At 47.3% G+C, this 14,582-nt stretch overlaps 1 protein-coding gene and 1 long non-coding RNA gene across 2 annotated transcripts in view; one reads left to right on the forward strand and one right to left on the reverse strand.

Moving 5' to 3' along the window:
- Nucleotides 1-12,538, reverse strand: part of Cndp2 (carnosine dipeptidase 2) — a 19,787-nt gene extending 7,249 nt beyond the window's left edge. The window contains exons 1-6 of the mRNA XM_031366184.1: nt 12,430-12,538; nt 8,931-9,020; nt 8,023-8,166; nt 6,027-6,189; nt 4,528-4,616; nt 1,893-2,093 (exon numbers count right to left, since the gene is read on the reverse strand). Of these exons, the coding sequence (XP_031222044.1) occupies nt 1,893-2,093; nt 4,528-4,616; nt 6,027-6,189; nt 8,023-8,166; nt 8,931-8,990 (657 nt within the window). The 5' untranslated portion in view covers nt 8,991-9,020; nt 12,430-12,538. The remainder of the gene's footprint in view (nt 1-1,892; nt 2,094-4,527; nt 4,617-6,026; nt 6,190-8,022; nt 8,167-8,930; nt 9,021-12,429) is intronic.
- LOC116087433 lies at nt 2,435-9,320 on the forward strand. The gene is made up of 2 exons (XR_004117436.1): nt 2,435-2,579; nt 7,452-9,320. It is a non-coding gene; the product is annotated as an uncharacterized LOC116087433 (long non-coding RNA).
- Nucleotides 12,539-14,582: the final 2,044 nt, after the last annotated feature.

Genomic DNA, 14,582 nt, shown 5'->3' on the forward strand with positions numbered 1-14,582 from the left:
TGCTGGCTGCAGGTGCACAGAGGATGCTGGCTGCAGGTGCACAGGGGATGCTGGCTGCAGGTGCACAGAGGATGCTGGCTGCAAGTGCACAGAGGATGCTGGCCCCAGAAGTATGGTACAGAGTAGCCTCTCTGACACTGAAAAAGGGCAGAATCCTGTCTGGCATAGCCATATCCACTGGAAACAGTAAAAGTCACAAATCCAGCACAGCTGTGTGACACAGTTCCAGTGAAGCTGAGCTGAATGCTGCGATCTCTGTTGTTCTGTCCCTCACTTTTAGGTTTTGGTCTCTGTGTACTGCATTCTTGGAGACTTCTTGCGTTATGACTCACTTTATATCTGAGTCTTTTAGGAAATCCCTAAGCCTACTATCCCTTCTGTTTTTAGGGAAATAACTTTTATTTGGAAGTCTGCCTTATACCATGGAGATCATGATAAAAAATTTCTAAATGAGACCATGACTCCAGGAACCTTCTTGGGGTATCTGCCTGTAGGCAAACTCAAACAGTGTAGGTGGAGCAGGGTAAACAGAGATAACGGACACACTTCGACTGCAGGAGAATTAGTAAATGATTAAGGCTTCCTTTTACGATATGCTTGAGCTCTCTGAAAATGTAGTTTAAAGATAGGGTCATAAAGGGTACATATAGGGTCATATAGATATAGGACTCAGTAAGTAAGATAGATTGTCTAAAATAACCCTTTCCTCCTTTATAACATAGATGATAAAAGAATATAAGTAAAAGGAGTATTTGCTATTTATAAACAGACCAGTTCCGATATTTTCTTTCTGTCTGGAGTGCTTTAAAACTGCAAATAGTGCCAGCCTAAAAGCAGGCTGTCATATAATAAGTGTGTTTGCTTTGACAGAGACACTCTTCAGATTCTTTGAATTGGGAGGGAGTTCTAGGGCTAATAATAAAAATAAAATCTACTCTATTTGTACTTTCTAATTGTGACTGAACTTGTAACCCTGGACATGTAGTGAGAAATCACATACACGTGCAGATACAAATGCAATAAACTGCACTTGGATAATCATTAGTCTGCCTTTGTTGTGTGAAACCTGTATAAAGAGGCAACCCGAGTGCTGGTCAGTCAGGGCTGCAAGACTCCCTGACCACCTCACCTGCCTCAGCCCTCCGTCATACCACCCTGTCAGAGGCTGGGGCTGATCCCAGTACCTGTCACTTCACAGAGAGCCTGCACAAGCTTACTCAGAGGACAACACCAAGCCTGGAGCATGATGCAGATGTGGTTCAGACCCATTTGAGAACTGACTAGTCTTATAACCAGGCAAGACAGGTAATCAGTGTGTGTTTGCTTGGACCAGCATGTATAACAGGGGATGTCATGCTCCTCCTTCACAGTACAGCACTGGCATGGTTCTGCCCTATCAGGTGATGAAGATCTCTGGCAGGACCCGCCCATCATCCCAATGGGAGAAGATCTCCAACAGCAGGTGGCAGATCTACCCCGCACTCCTTACTCACCTGGTCGAGGGTCTCCATTCTCTCAAGATAATTCAGCTACGGGATTAGGTCTTCCCTGCTGAAGCATGGACACTTTTAACTTTTGCCAGAAAGTGCTGAAGGCTTATTTGTCCATCTCAGAAAAACTAGCATTCGCTGTCATCTCAAATGCTCCAATACAATGTCAATATTATTAAGATAATACTGTCTTAATTTAAAACTGCCATGAGATTTGACTTCTGATCTCAGAAGTTCATGCCTGGGATATTAGGACAGATTATGGAGCACAAGAAGGGGCCCCAGGAAGCTCTGAGCTCCCCCTTCATGTATGATTAGCTTCTTGGTATTTGCCCGGGTCAGGGTACAGAAGAACAAAGGGGTTAGAGAGACAAGGTGAAGTTTGTGGGACTCAGCTCGTACCTCAATGAAGAAGTAACAGATGCCTCTGAGGCCGTACGTGATGCACGGCTTATTCTTCCCCAGCCAGTAATTGTCCGAAATGCACACGTAGTCCACATCTTTGAAGAACTTGTCTTTCTGGGCAAAAATTAACTCATCCAGGCCTTCGGAGCCAGATTCCTCCATGCCTTCCAGACAGAACCGCAGGTTGACGGGGATTTCCTGTGACAGGGCATGGTAAGACAGTCAGTTTTCTTACTTTTCTCACAGAAGTGACACATGGCAGACTGTTTTGAAATTTAGTTTTAAATATGAGATCTTCTCCCACTGGCCCCTGGGAGTCCAGGGTAAGAAGGAATTGCCCTCTGCCATGCCTAGGCGAGCCACTTACAGAGTGAGCCAGTGAGTGTAGGGAAGCCATGAGACAGGGAAAAGGGCAATGAAGATTGGCCTGGAGAGCACTGACTGCTCTCCCAGAGGACCAACGTTCCACTCTCCACTCAAACATGGCTGCTCATGGCTGTCTGTAACTCATCCTCAGACCTCCACATGCATGCATACCCCAGTGCAAACACATGCACACACACGGAACACTTACAACCCCGAGACTCCATTGTTGCTAAGGCTAACTGAGACCGTTCCTGCAGTATAGGAAGGCCTTCCACACTGCCAGCATCCCTCTCCTCACAGAAGCCAAGCTGTCCTGAGGTACTGAAGGGAATCTCATTACAGTGCTGGAATCTGGGTCGAGTTCTCTGGAAAATGTTCCAAGAGTTCTTCTAGCTCCATAGGATGAAGCCTCCCCACAGATGAGAAAAGGGGCTGCAAGGGCAGGCAACCAGCTAGCGGCCACCACAGGACAGACCCACGGGGTCCAAAGACAAAGGGCAGGCAACCAGCTAGGGCCACAACAGGACAGACCCACGGGGTCCAAAGACAAAGGGCAGGCAACCAGCTAGCGGCCACCACAGGACAGACCCACGGGGTCCAAAGACAAAGGGCAGGCAACCAGCTAGCGGCCACCACAGGACAGACCCACGGGGTCCAAAGACAAAGGGCAGGCAACCAGCTAGCGGCCACAACAGGACAGATCACGGGGTCCAAAGACAAAGGGCAGGCAACCAGCTAGCGGCCACAACAGGACAGACCCACGGGGTCCAAAGACAAAGGGCAGGCAACCAGCTAGCGGCCACAACAGGACAGACCCACGGGGTCCAAAGACACTATGCCTAGCAGCCCCCAGCTCACCGCTGCCCCGAGAGCAATGTTCAGTGAACAGACTTCTTCTGATCTCTTCTGTCCCAAGTGAAATTTTCCCTGGGACCTCCATACACAGAGCAACTACAAATGAAACTGCTCTGGTTTCTGTGCCTCGCTGTTGGGTCAGCTGTCAGACAAGTGTTTTTTTGGTTTTGTTTGTTTGTTTTTAAAAACCTGCTCTCTCCTGGATCTCCTAGACAAAGAAGCCTAAGCCCCCCTCCAGATCCAATGATCTAGACTTTTACAAGAATAACTACTCTTATTTTATCATGCCGTGAAACAAAATCCATCTGCAAAAACTGCCTAGACGGCATGATTACAGTCAGGTAGAAGATAATAAAAACCTAGGTGGGGAGCAGGACCAGGGCGACCTGGGGACTAGGCTTCTAGAAGTGCCTCATTTCTCCTATTTTCTTCTTCTTCTTCTTTTTGGTTTTTCGAGACAGGGTTTCTCTGTGTAGCCCTGGCTATCCTGGAACTCACTCTGTAGACCAGGCTGGACTCGAACTCAGAAATCCACCTGCTTCTGCCTGAGCTGGGATTAAAGGCGTGTGCCACCACCGCCCGTCTCCTACTTTCTATATTTTACCATGTTTGAACTTTGAGAATAGAAACTCAAAATAATCTAAAATTTTTTTTTAGGAGAATATAAACCACATGGAGAAAATAATTTGCCTAATGTCAAAAAGTCTGGCAAAGGTACAGTCAAAGGTTGAAAATCCATGCTAGTCAGGGTTGGTAGCACAGGCCTGTAATCCCAGCACTTGAAGCTTGAGCAGGATTGTCCGGAGTTCAAGGTCAGCCTGCATTATATAACAGGACTGTATCAAACAAACACACCTAAACTTCACATTTGGGAGCTGGGTGTGGTGGTACACACCTATAAACTCAGGACCGGGGAGACTGAGGCAGGTGGATCTCTATGAATTACGGGCCAGCCAGGGATGCAGAGTGAGACATTATCTCAAAATCAACCAGCCAACAAACAATAATAAAAATGCCAGCAAAATAAAACAAACAACAAAAAGCCCCCAAAACATCTACAATAAAAAAAATAAAATTCACATTTGGGGATGGAGATACAGCTCAATGGCAGAGCAGTTCCCAGCATGCATGAGGACTTCGGTTTGATCTCAGCACAGAAAGGGAGGAAGGAAATCAAGACCACATTCTAAGTGTGAGCAAGAGCCTTGCTGAGTGTCGATAGCTTGACCTTTGAGCATCTGTAAGACAATTAACTGTTTAATGATTTCTGGAGCTGGGAACAGCTGTAATCTTCGATCTGTGTCCCCTGTGCTGACTGAGGTGGGTGCCTGCTTTCTCTTCTCTGGTAATCTTTACACTACCACTCACATGACTGAAGGGCGGGCGGACAGAATCTGATGTGGGGATGTACCTGGCCAGTCTTCTGATAGGCTTCCAGGGCATTCATCCATCCGGCCACAGGCCCTTTATCATCTGTGGAGCCTCTCCCGTACAATTTGCCTGGAACGGCAATCAGCAGATGCAGTTAGAGACAACAAATGGAAAGACCTTTCCTCAAGTGATCATCTGATAATTCCTAGGCGCAGCCACATGCAGCTGTCCTGAGCAACAGAGCTTTAACTTTAAAAGCCCGATCTCCATCCAACCCTATACTAAAATTCAGAGAGAATTCCTTGAGATCCAAAAAACAGTCATGTGAGTCCCTCCTGTTATCTTCCCCTTTGGTAGCAATACCTAGGACCAGGGCTCACAGAGAATCAGGGACGAGATTCACTATGCAATTTCAGGAAGTACATTTTACAGGACAGCCCCTATAGGTAGCTATACCTTTAAGACCTACATTCTCTCCCCAGCTATCCCAAGCATGTAGAAGCACGTGCCATCATTACAGAAGCACCACAAACTATACTCCCATCCCAGTTTTGACAGTTAATCTGAATCTGCTGGGAGGATGGCATTAGGCTCAAAGAATCCGGGTTGGCTCATCTGGGATCAGGGCACAGGCTGGGAAGAGACTAGGGATGGCCCGAGGCTGGAACTGGTCAACTCTGCTTCTGTTGTAGGTAGTGGGAAGGAAGATGGTGCTACCCAAGGATACATGAGAGAGTGCCCGAGGAAGAAAAAGGAAGATTCCCAGTCCAGACAGCTTGAGTCATGTGGCCACACACTACCATGCAGACATGTGGGTCTGAAACTCAGGAGAAATTCAGTGCCTGTGGAACTAACAGCAGTAGGACATACTCAGTTCTGTGAGGAGGGCCAGGATATGGGATGAGGTTTCACAAAGAACATGTTAAATAGAAATAACTTTTCATACTTCACAGTCATGCACCAGTCCACACAGAGTCAGGACACGTGTAAAGACAGACTCCACACCCAGCTGGGGGCAGGAGCTCAGCCCTGAGGGACAAGGCTCAGCCCTGAGGGGCAGGAGCTCAGCCCTGAGGGGCAAGGCTCAGAGCTGAGGGGTAGGGCTCAGAGCAATATGGTGCTATATCTCAGGGACATCAGAAGCTGAGCAAGGCTCAGAGCAATAAGGTGCTGTATCTTAGGGACATCAGAAGCTGAGTAAGCATGGGAGGGAGTGAGGAGAGGCTGGCCTTCAGGAGCTAAGCAGCTTCAAGTCACAATGAACATCCTAGACAAGGAGTAGGACTGAAGGGAAGCTGGCAGGCTCCCAGCAAGGACTTGTTATGAGAAAAGAAAACTTTTCTGAGTTTTCAATAACTGAAGCACAAATGAGAAACTTCCAGAACCCAATTTCTAGATTTTGCTTTTATAAAACAAAAGTGTACTAGAAAGAGAAAGACTCGGGGGAATATTAGTGTTTTTCCAAATGTAGTATCTCCAAAAGGGATTCCTCTGATTTGGGAAGTGAGCCGTTGGGTAGGCAAGCCCTGGAGCCCTCACCTTCCCGCTCCACCAAGGTGAAGGGCTCGCTGTCCCACCCGTCCTCCAGGGCCGCAGGCTGCACGTCCAGGTGCCCGTAAATGCACACCGTTTTCTTCTGGGGGTCGCTGCCCAACTTGCCCAGCAGAATGGGAGGAAGGGGTATCTCCGAGCCATCCGGGAGCTGAGTGGGAGGGAGCAATGGAGGGCAGGCTGGTTAATAAGCTGGGAATGTCTCACAGCTGTTCTGAAACCTAGGTGGGACGGTCTGTTGTCATCCATCAGCCTGTGTTTAACAGTCCTTAACAAGAATTCACTTTCCAGAAACCCAATCAGCATTAACTAAATCACATCTACACTAGTTTGATAAACCATTTAAGGCTGCCTTTAAAAAAAAAAGAAGAAGAATCCATATATGTAATGAAACCCTGTGTAGCCTGGGTCCGAGATACCACTTAATTCACTTTTGAAGTAATGGCTAAAACAACTACAAACTACAACTGAATGCTACATTTTTGAAATTCTGCATGTAGACAACTAAGATGAGCAGAACAGATGATCACCAGGACATCAAGGAACTCAGGGGTGGGAGAGGGCTCAGCAGCTAAGAGTGCTTTCTACTCTTCCAGAGAACCCGAGTTCAGGTCCCAGAATCCACGCGAGGCATCACACCACCTCAACACCAGGGAATCTGATGATCTCTTCCAGCCTTTGTGGGGACCAGCAGACATGTTGCTAACAAAGACACACATACACACCACACACACACCACACACATACACACCACACACACACACCACACACACACAACACACACACACCACACACACTCACACACCACACACACAACACACACACACAAAACACACAAACACACACACATTCACACACCACACACACACCACACACACACACACACACACACACACACACACACACACACTTTTTAAAAAAATTCTTCCAAAAAGGAAAGAAAGAGAAACTATAGCGTTTGGTAAATGAATAGTGGCAGTGGGCACCCCTGGGCTTTTCCCCAAAGGCCTTGCCTGCTCTCCAGAACACTCTTGTAGAATTCTCTGAGTCTAGAGGAGGATTCGGGGCCACAAAGACAAATCAGTCTGAGGTCTTCTCCTTTTTTTTACAGGTTACGATTACAGGTCAATGGTAACTGCTTGTGACCCTAACTGTGGCCCAAGCCTGCTCTACCCCTGCCCCGCAGCCCTTGTGCCTGTGCTGGTCCTACAGTTTATCAGAAAAGCCTTGCAGTGACAGCAAACTGCCACAAGGGGTTTGCGGGGGACAGCACTAGTGTGGGAACATGTACATTTATTTTTCTGTTTTTGTTTTCAAGTGTGTTTTTCCCATTTATTGAAAGTAGATTTTTTTTTCCTCATACGATAGATGCTGATTAGTTTCCCCTCTCTCTACTCCTCCCCTGCCATCCAGGTCCTTCCCCTTTCTGTTTGTCTTTAGAAAAGAACAGGATTTTAAGAGAACAATAAAACATAACTAAATAAAATATAATAACATAAAACAGAACCACCACATCAAAGGACCAGGCAAACCAAGAAAAAGATCCCAGGAGAAGGCACGAGAATCAAAGGCCCACTTGTCCCCACACTCAGGAGTCCCATAAAGACACTAAACTGAAAGCAATGCTGTATACCACAGAGGACCTGGTGCAGTAAGCTCATCTTTATAAAGCGACTCAGATCCTGTGAAACTTCCACAAGTGAGAGCTTTCATTTCTGGGAAATTATCTCAGCCCTTAAGAATGACAGTCATTTCACCTTACTCTTGAGGCGCTGGTCTTCAGTTCTCCATCCCAGAATAAAATGTGCCGAACAATCAGAAAACCTTTAACTCACCCAAAGAGAGACTGTCGCTGGGATGTACACAGGAGCCAGTACAAGCTTGCTTTGAAGGAGGGTTGAAGGCCTTCAGCCAAAGGTCGCCCTTGCAGCCTCTTCCCACCCCTCCAGGAGGAACTGTCTGCTACAGTCCTGTGGGCTCATACCTTCTGCTTCCCAATGTCCACCAGCTCTACAGAGCCCCCCAGCCTCTGGACATCCGCAGCTGCCACCTCCATCATTCTTCTGATCTCTCCTCTCTTCTCCGGCCACGCGGACACGCTCTGGATGGCCACCCACTCTGCCAGTTTCTGTTTGTAGAGAGCAAGTGGAAGGGGCTCCGACATGCTGTTTTTGAAGGGCAGGCAGGGATGGGCTCACCAATGGACCTCTGTCTGCAGCTACTCCACTTTACGTGCACTGCAGACCTAGCTTGCTTGTCTGCTCCATCTTTGGATTAAACAACCAACCCATGCTGTCCCCCCACCAAACTAAGCAGAAATAATAATAATTTAAAAAAGCCAGAATGCGTATTTTTAACCATCAAGCATATGATTGATTATAAACCATACAATAAGTTTATATCTATAGCCAACAAAATTGCTACAGAAAGAAAACGGACTGCAATGTCACAATCCAAATTCACTAGTCTCTGTGATGGCAGTCACATTTTCTAAGGTGTAAGTTTTAAAGTCAAACGTTTTTGTCTACAATGGTTCTTCCAAAAGTAAAGTGAAGTCATGATTCTATCAGATAGAAACCGAGCAACAGATTAAAATATAACATCATAGAATCACTCAGAACATGCTTGGTTCAAAACTATGTTTTTAAATCTATGACTATCAAAACAAACCATAGATGAGATTAGGGGAAAATAACAAGCTTTATTTGTAGAGATGGACAATTTAACTCTGTCAAATGATAAAAGTATAGCTTTCACCATCATGAGGAGATGAAGAAATATGAAATTTAAATACTCGATCAAAACAGCGCAACTCTATTAGCTTCTTGAAAAGTTCTCATGTGACAAGATTCAAGCAAACCTCACTACTCACTCAGAAGAGCCGACCCTCACCTTGACATAGCGGTCCTGGTTTTCATCGATATACTGGAAGACGGATTTGAGGGCTGACATCTTTCAGGCAGACCTCAGGCCTGGCAAACTCTGAGCAGAGAGAGCAATGGGTCAGACCTGCTCGCAGCTGGGACTGAAGGGCAGTGATCTGAGGCGCTGTGTGAGAACGGAGGGCTCCACCCTGTCAGCCTAACATTGCAACACTTATCACAGGACTCCCCAGGAAGTGACTGCACTTCAGTGCCAAGAGCTTGGGAGCCAATTGGAGGCTTGGATTGATTTTTCCTTCCTGCTCTGAGAAGGAAGGCTGCATTTAAATTTGTGTGCAAAGAGGAGTGCCTGCCGTAGTAGCAGATGATCTGAAGAAAACTAGAAGTGGGTACTTTGAAATCTCATGGATTTACTGTGCACTTTATTTTTTGAGAGAAAGTCACTATGTAATCCTGGCTGCCCCAGAACTTTGTGTTGACCAGGCTGGTCTCACACAGAAATCTACCTGCCTTCTGAGTGCCAGGATTAAAGGTGTATGCTACCATGCCTAGGGGGAACTTACTTTTAAAAATGTTAGACTTTTTCTTTCTTTCTTTTCTTTTCTTTTCTTTTCTTTTTTTTTTTTTTTTTTTTTTTTTTTTTTGAGACTGAATCTCTTGCCTCTACCTTCTGAAGGTTGGAATTACAGGCTCAAGCCACCAAGCCAGGTTTATGTGGTGATGTGGTTCAAATCCAGGGTTTCTTGCATGCTAGGTAGGCACCCTACCAATGGAGCTATAGATGTAAATTTATACTCTTAAAGTACCTTCTATTATTGCTACAGAGGAAATTATCATTCTAAAGATCTTTACAAAAATGCTGCATGATGGGCGTGGCAGCACACGCCTTTAAATCCCAGCCCAGGGGAGGTAGAGGCAGGTAGACGAGTATAAGGCCAGCCTGTTCTACACATAGTAAATTCCAAGCCAGCCAATGACAACCTGTCTCAAAAAGCAAGCAAGCAAACAAATAACATTTCCTCTGCACCCCCCCCCCCAATGTTCTGCCTCTTCAACTGCAAACCCACACCCTGCTGGAGGATCCGGAAAGATGAATTCAGCTGATGACAAATGATGACGTTAGCACCGACTGCAGCCAACCTCCTTAAGGGCCAAAGATGAGAAAGCTCCCAGGAGGGTCGCTACAGACAGCATCTGTATACTGTTTTAGAAAGCTATAGGGGATGGATGTCTGGCATTTTCACCACAAAGGCATGGCCGAGGTCTGAGGAGCTGTGAACCCCAAGTCGTTCAGTATTTGGTGCACTCATGTATGAACACCCCCACAGATGTGCTCAGTGCCTGCATTTTCTGGGCAGTTTTTTTCCTTTTAAAAATAAAACAAAATGTAGCCTAGGCCGTCCTGTAATTCCAACCTTTAGAAGGTAGAAGCAAGAGATTCGGTCTCAAAAAAGAAAAAAAAAAGTCTAACATTTTTAAAAGTAAAGAGGGCATCAGATCTCATTATAGGTGGTCGTGAGCCACCATGTGGTTGCTGGGAATGGAACTCAGGACCCCTGGAAGAGTAGTCAGTGCTCTTAACCACTGAGCCATCTCTCCACAGCATCTACTTTTCCTGCAGAGACCCCGAAACTTCTGTACTTTACAGAGGTAGGGGAAAGTAACTTGTGGAACTGCTTTTTTCCCCCTTTGTTTTGTTTTTATTTAAAGATTTATTTATCTTACACACGAGTGCTTTATCTGCATGTTCACTTACATACCAGAAGAGGGCGTCAGATCATATTATAGTTATGAGCCATCATGTGGTTGCTGGGAATTGAACTCAGGACCTCTGGAAGAGCACACAATCCCCTTAATCTCTGAGCCATCTCTCTAGCCCTATAACTGCTTTTAAAATAGGAATCAACGTGAATCAGTGTGTCAGACACTGGGATTTGCAACTGTAGTTTTCTCTTTCTTAAAGTGTCAAGACTTAGACTTAACCAGCATAGGTGAAACAGAGCTCTGTTGTGCTGAGTTCATCCTGCATCAACAACCAAGGGACCTGACTGACATCACTACTGCATAGTCTCAAGTGGGGGCTTCAGAAATGCCTGCACACCACACCTGGTAAAGAGCACCATTTCCTGGCCCAGGATCCCAGGGCGGTACTGAACAGAGGTGATTCACTGTGGCAGGAAGTGAGGCAGTCATTTTAGCACACCGACATTCTCAAGCAATGCAAAATCCCAGAGCACTTCAATTAGTAAATGCGGTTGCTACTAGGTGGGGAGCTCATCTCCTCGTTTTTTAAAACATTGTACAATGAAAGAAAATATTCTAGACCCACAGCTACTTCACATAGCCGCACCTGAAAGGGCCTCTGGGAGACTCCAGATGTTGCCCAGGTGTTTATCAGTGTTAGGTTCCACCCTCTGTCACCAATGTGCACAGGGAAGGTGTCTATTTTCATGATGAACCCTTCCTCTCCAGGACCATCTGTTACAACTGGGTGCTTTTGACTCCGGCTCTGGGTCCTTCCACAAATCCCTATCACTGTGGCACAACTAAACTAACTTCGTTGCTAACATTGTGCAGAGATGTGATGACCTGAGGTACACTTTTCAATGAAGGCAATAAACAGAGTTCCCCCAGCACATTAAAACAAGCCCTCCCTCTAAATTGTCCCTCCAGACACAGCAAGTTTGCCAGCTTCCACTCTCCCTCGCACTAGGTTCTGATGACTCCTGCTACCCTTCAGTCCTCACTATCTGTTAAGTCATGAGACCTTCCGGAGGAGCACAAACAAGGTCCCTATGATAGAGTCTCTGCCTCCTTAGACGGAGTTCGTAATAACAAGACTCTCTGGAGAAGATTGGTCCCAGGGTTTCAAGGGTTAGTAGAGTATATCAAACATCTACTCCACTTTACAAATGAGTAAACTGAAACTAACAAATGAACGAGCGACCTGATCGCACCAGCAAGCTGGCCATGGAAGACCTCTCTCCTACGGATCCATCCTAGAGGCAAGGTCCATCTGGACCCTACCCAGGGCCTTTGCACCCAAGGTGAGCCAGGCAGCATTCTCCAAGTGTAGGCGAGAGGACTGCCCAGCCTTTGCTCCCTGCAACCCTCCTGCCCTCACCACGCAGGCTGGCCCAGACAGACAGACAGCCCATCTGGCTGGCCCAGACAGACAGACAGCCCATCTGGCGCCTCAGGGCAAACTGGGTAGGCCGGGTGACCTCGCACTTCTGGAGATCAGCGGATCCTATGGCGGGAGAGGCCTGGGTCCCGGGCTAAGATCGCCTAAACCGCGGGCCTGCGCCGGGGCCTGGGGTGACTCAGGCCTGGGCTGACTGCGTTAAGGATCGGGGACCTCCCGGGATCCGCTGCTCCCACTTGGATGCCCTGGCGCCCCGCAGTTCCATGCAGACCAGGGCGACTCAGGCACCGCCGGGCCCTGCACCTATCCCGCCCCGGTTTCCCGCACCCTCCCGGGAAGGAAGGCCCAGAGAACGCCCGCTTACCTTGCCGGTTCCGCACCACGTGTCCCTGCACGCCCCACCAGCCAATGTCCGGAGGCCTGGGGCTAGCCCCGCCCCACCCCGCCCCGCCCCGCCCCGCCCTGCCAACGCTTCCCGCCCCCCAGCCAATGCCAGATCTCCTCGGGATAGCCTCGCCCCTTAGACGCCCCGCCCTCTTGCCCCGCCGGCCGTAGCCACGCCCCTCCTCGGCTGGAGCACCCTTTCAGGTCCCCTACTATACAAAGCGCCCGACCTATGGCTTCAAACTGGGTTCCTAGAAGTCTCCTTCGGTGCAGCGCTGAAATCCAAAATTGGAGGTGTTCATCCTCAGTTTCCCGAGGATCCCGCGTCGCTCTCCAGCGGGACCTGTGTTTCCCAATCGCTCTCCTGTTCCTGCAGAAGCCGGGACAGCACACCCTCCACTGAGATGCGTTTGATTACAAAGCATAGAACTTGCTGCCGCCCTCTAGCCTCAATCTCCCAAGTGCTGGGATTACTAGTTTGTGGCTTTGTGCTAGCCCCCTCCCACATTTTTAATTAAAAAATATTTTTATATGTAGGAATGTATATATGTGCACCGCTCTTGTGTGCCTGGTGCCAGACCAGAAAAGGGTGTGAGGTTTCCCGGAACTGGAGTTACAGGTGTTGCAAGCTGCCAGGCCAGCGCTGAAAATCTAAGCTGGGACCTCTGCAAGGGCAACAAGCGCTCTCAACCTCTGAGCCATCCCTCCTGGCCTCCTACATTTTTAAAGCTCTAGGATTTTTCATTCATAGTTTCAAGGAATACAGGTTTGTATAATGCAAATATTCTAAAATAAAATGAGCTTTTCCTCCTTAAATTTTGTGTGAGCTTTCTCTTCAACATTCCTTACAGAATTTTGCCAAGTGTAATGTTTTATACTGATAGTCTTTTAATTGATGACTAATACTTTTGTACAGTTATATGTATATATGTCTTAGTCAGGGCTTCTATTCCTGCACAAACATCATGACCAAGAAGCAAGTTGGGGAGGAAAGGGTTTATTTAGCATACACTTCCACATTGCTGTTGATCACCAGAGGAAGTCAGGACTGGAACTCAAACAGGTCAGGAAGTAGGAGCTGATGCAGAGGCCATGGAGGAATGTTCCTTACTAGCTTGCTTCCTCTGGCTTGCTCAGCCTGCTCTCTTATAGAACCCAAGACCTCCAGCCCAGGGATGGCACCACCCACAAGGGGCCGTCCCCCCTTGATCACTAATTGAGAAAATGCCCCACAGCTGGATCTCATGGAGGCACTTCCCCAACTGAAGCTCCCTCGTCTGTGATAACTCCAGCCTGGGTCAAGTTGACACACAAAACCAGCCAGTACAATTGACCCCTTGTCAACTTTACACACAAACACATCACTATTAAGCCTCAATCCTTACTTTTCTTATTCATCCCCAAAATCTAAAGTCCCACAGTCTTTACATATTAAAAGTCAATCCATTTAAAATGTCCAATATCTTTTAAAATTCAAAGTCTCTTAACTGTGGGCTCCACTAAAATACTTTCTTCCTTCAAGAGGGAAAAATATCAGGGCACAGTCATAATCAAAAGCAAAATCAATGTCTGGGATCCAACTCATGATCTTCTGGGCTCCTCTAAGGGCTTTGGTCACTTCTCCAGCTCTGCCCTTTGTAGCACACATCTTATCTTCTAGACTCCAGATGCCTGTACTCCACTGCTGCTGCTGTCCTTGGTGGTCATTGCATGGTATTCGTATTTCCAAAACACTGCTGTCTTTCACTGTAACTGGGCTTTACCAATAGCCTCTCATAGACTGTCATCATGGTGCCAAGCCTCAATTCCTTTGCATGACACCTTCAGTCCTGGGCCATCAATTGCAAACTGAGGCTGCACCTTCACCAATGGCCTTCCATGGCCTCTCACTGTGCCGAGCCTCAGCTGCTCTCCATGACCCCTTCATGCCTTCAAAACCAGTACCACCTGGGTGACTCTTACACATTACTAAGTCCTGCTGCAGCACAAGGTACAATCTTGGCTATCTCTGAAACATAGCCTTTTTGCTCTCAGAAAACACTTCCCAGAAGATGTCACCTCAATAATGCTGGTCTCTTTTTAATCACCGCTAATTTCTTAGCTCCAGCTAACCAGCATCAATAGTCCCAGTAA

Source organism: Mastomys coucha, unplaced genomic scaffold (genome assembly GCF_008632895.1).
Source record: "Mastomys coucha isolate ucsf_1 unplaced genomic scaffold, UCSF_Mcou_1 pScaffold13, whole genome shotgun sequence".
NCBI classification, from domain to species: Eukaryota; Metazoa; Chordata; class Mammalia; order Rodentia; family Muridae; genus Mastomys; species Mastomys coucha.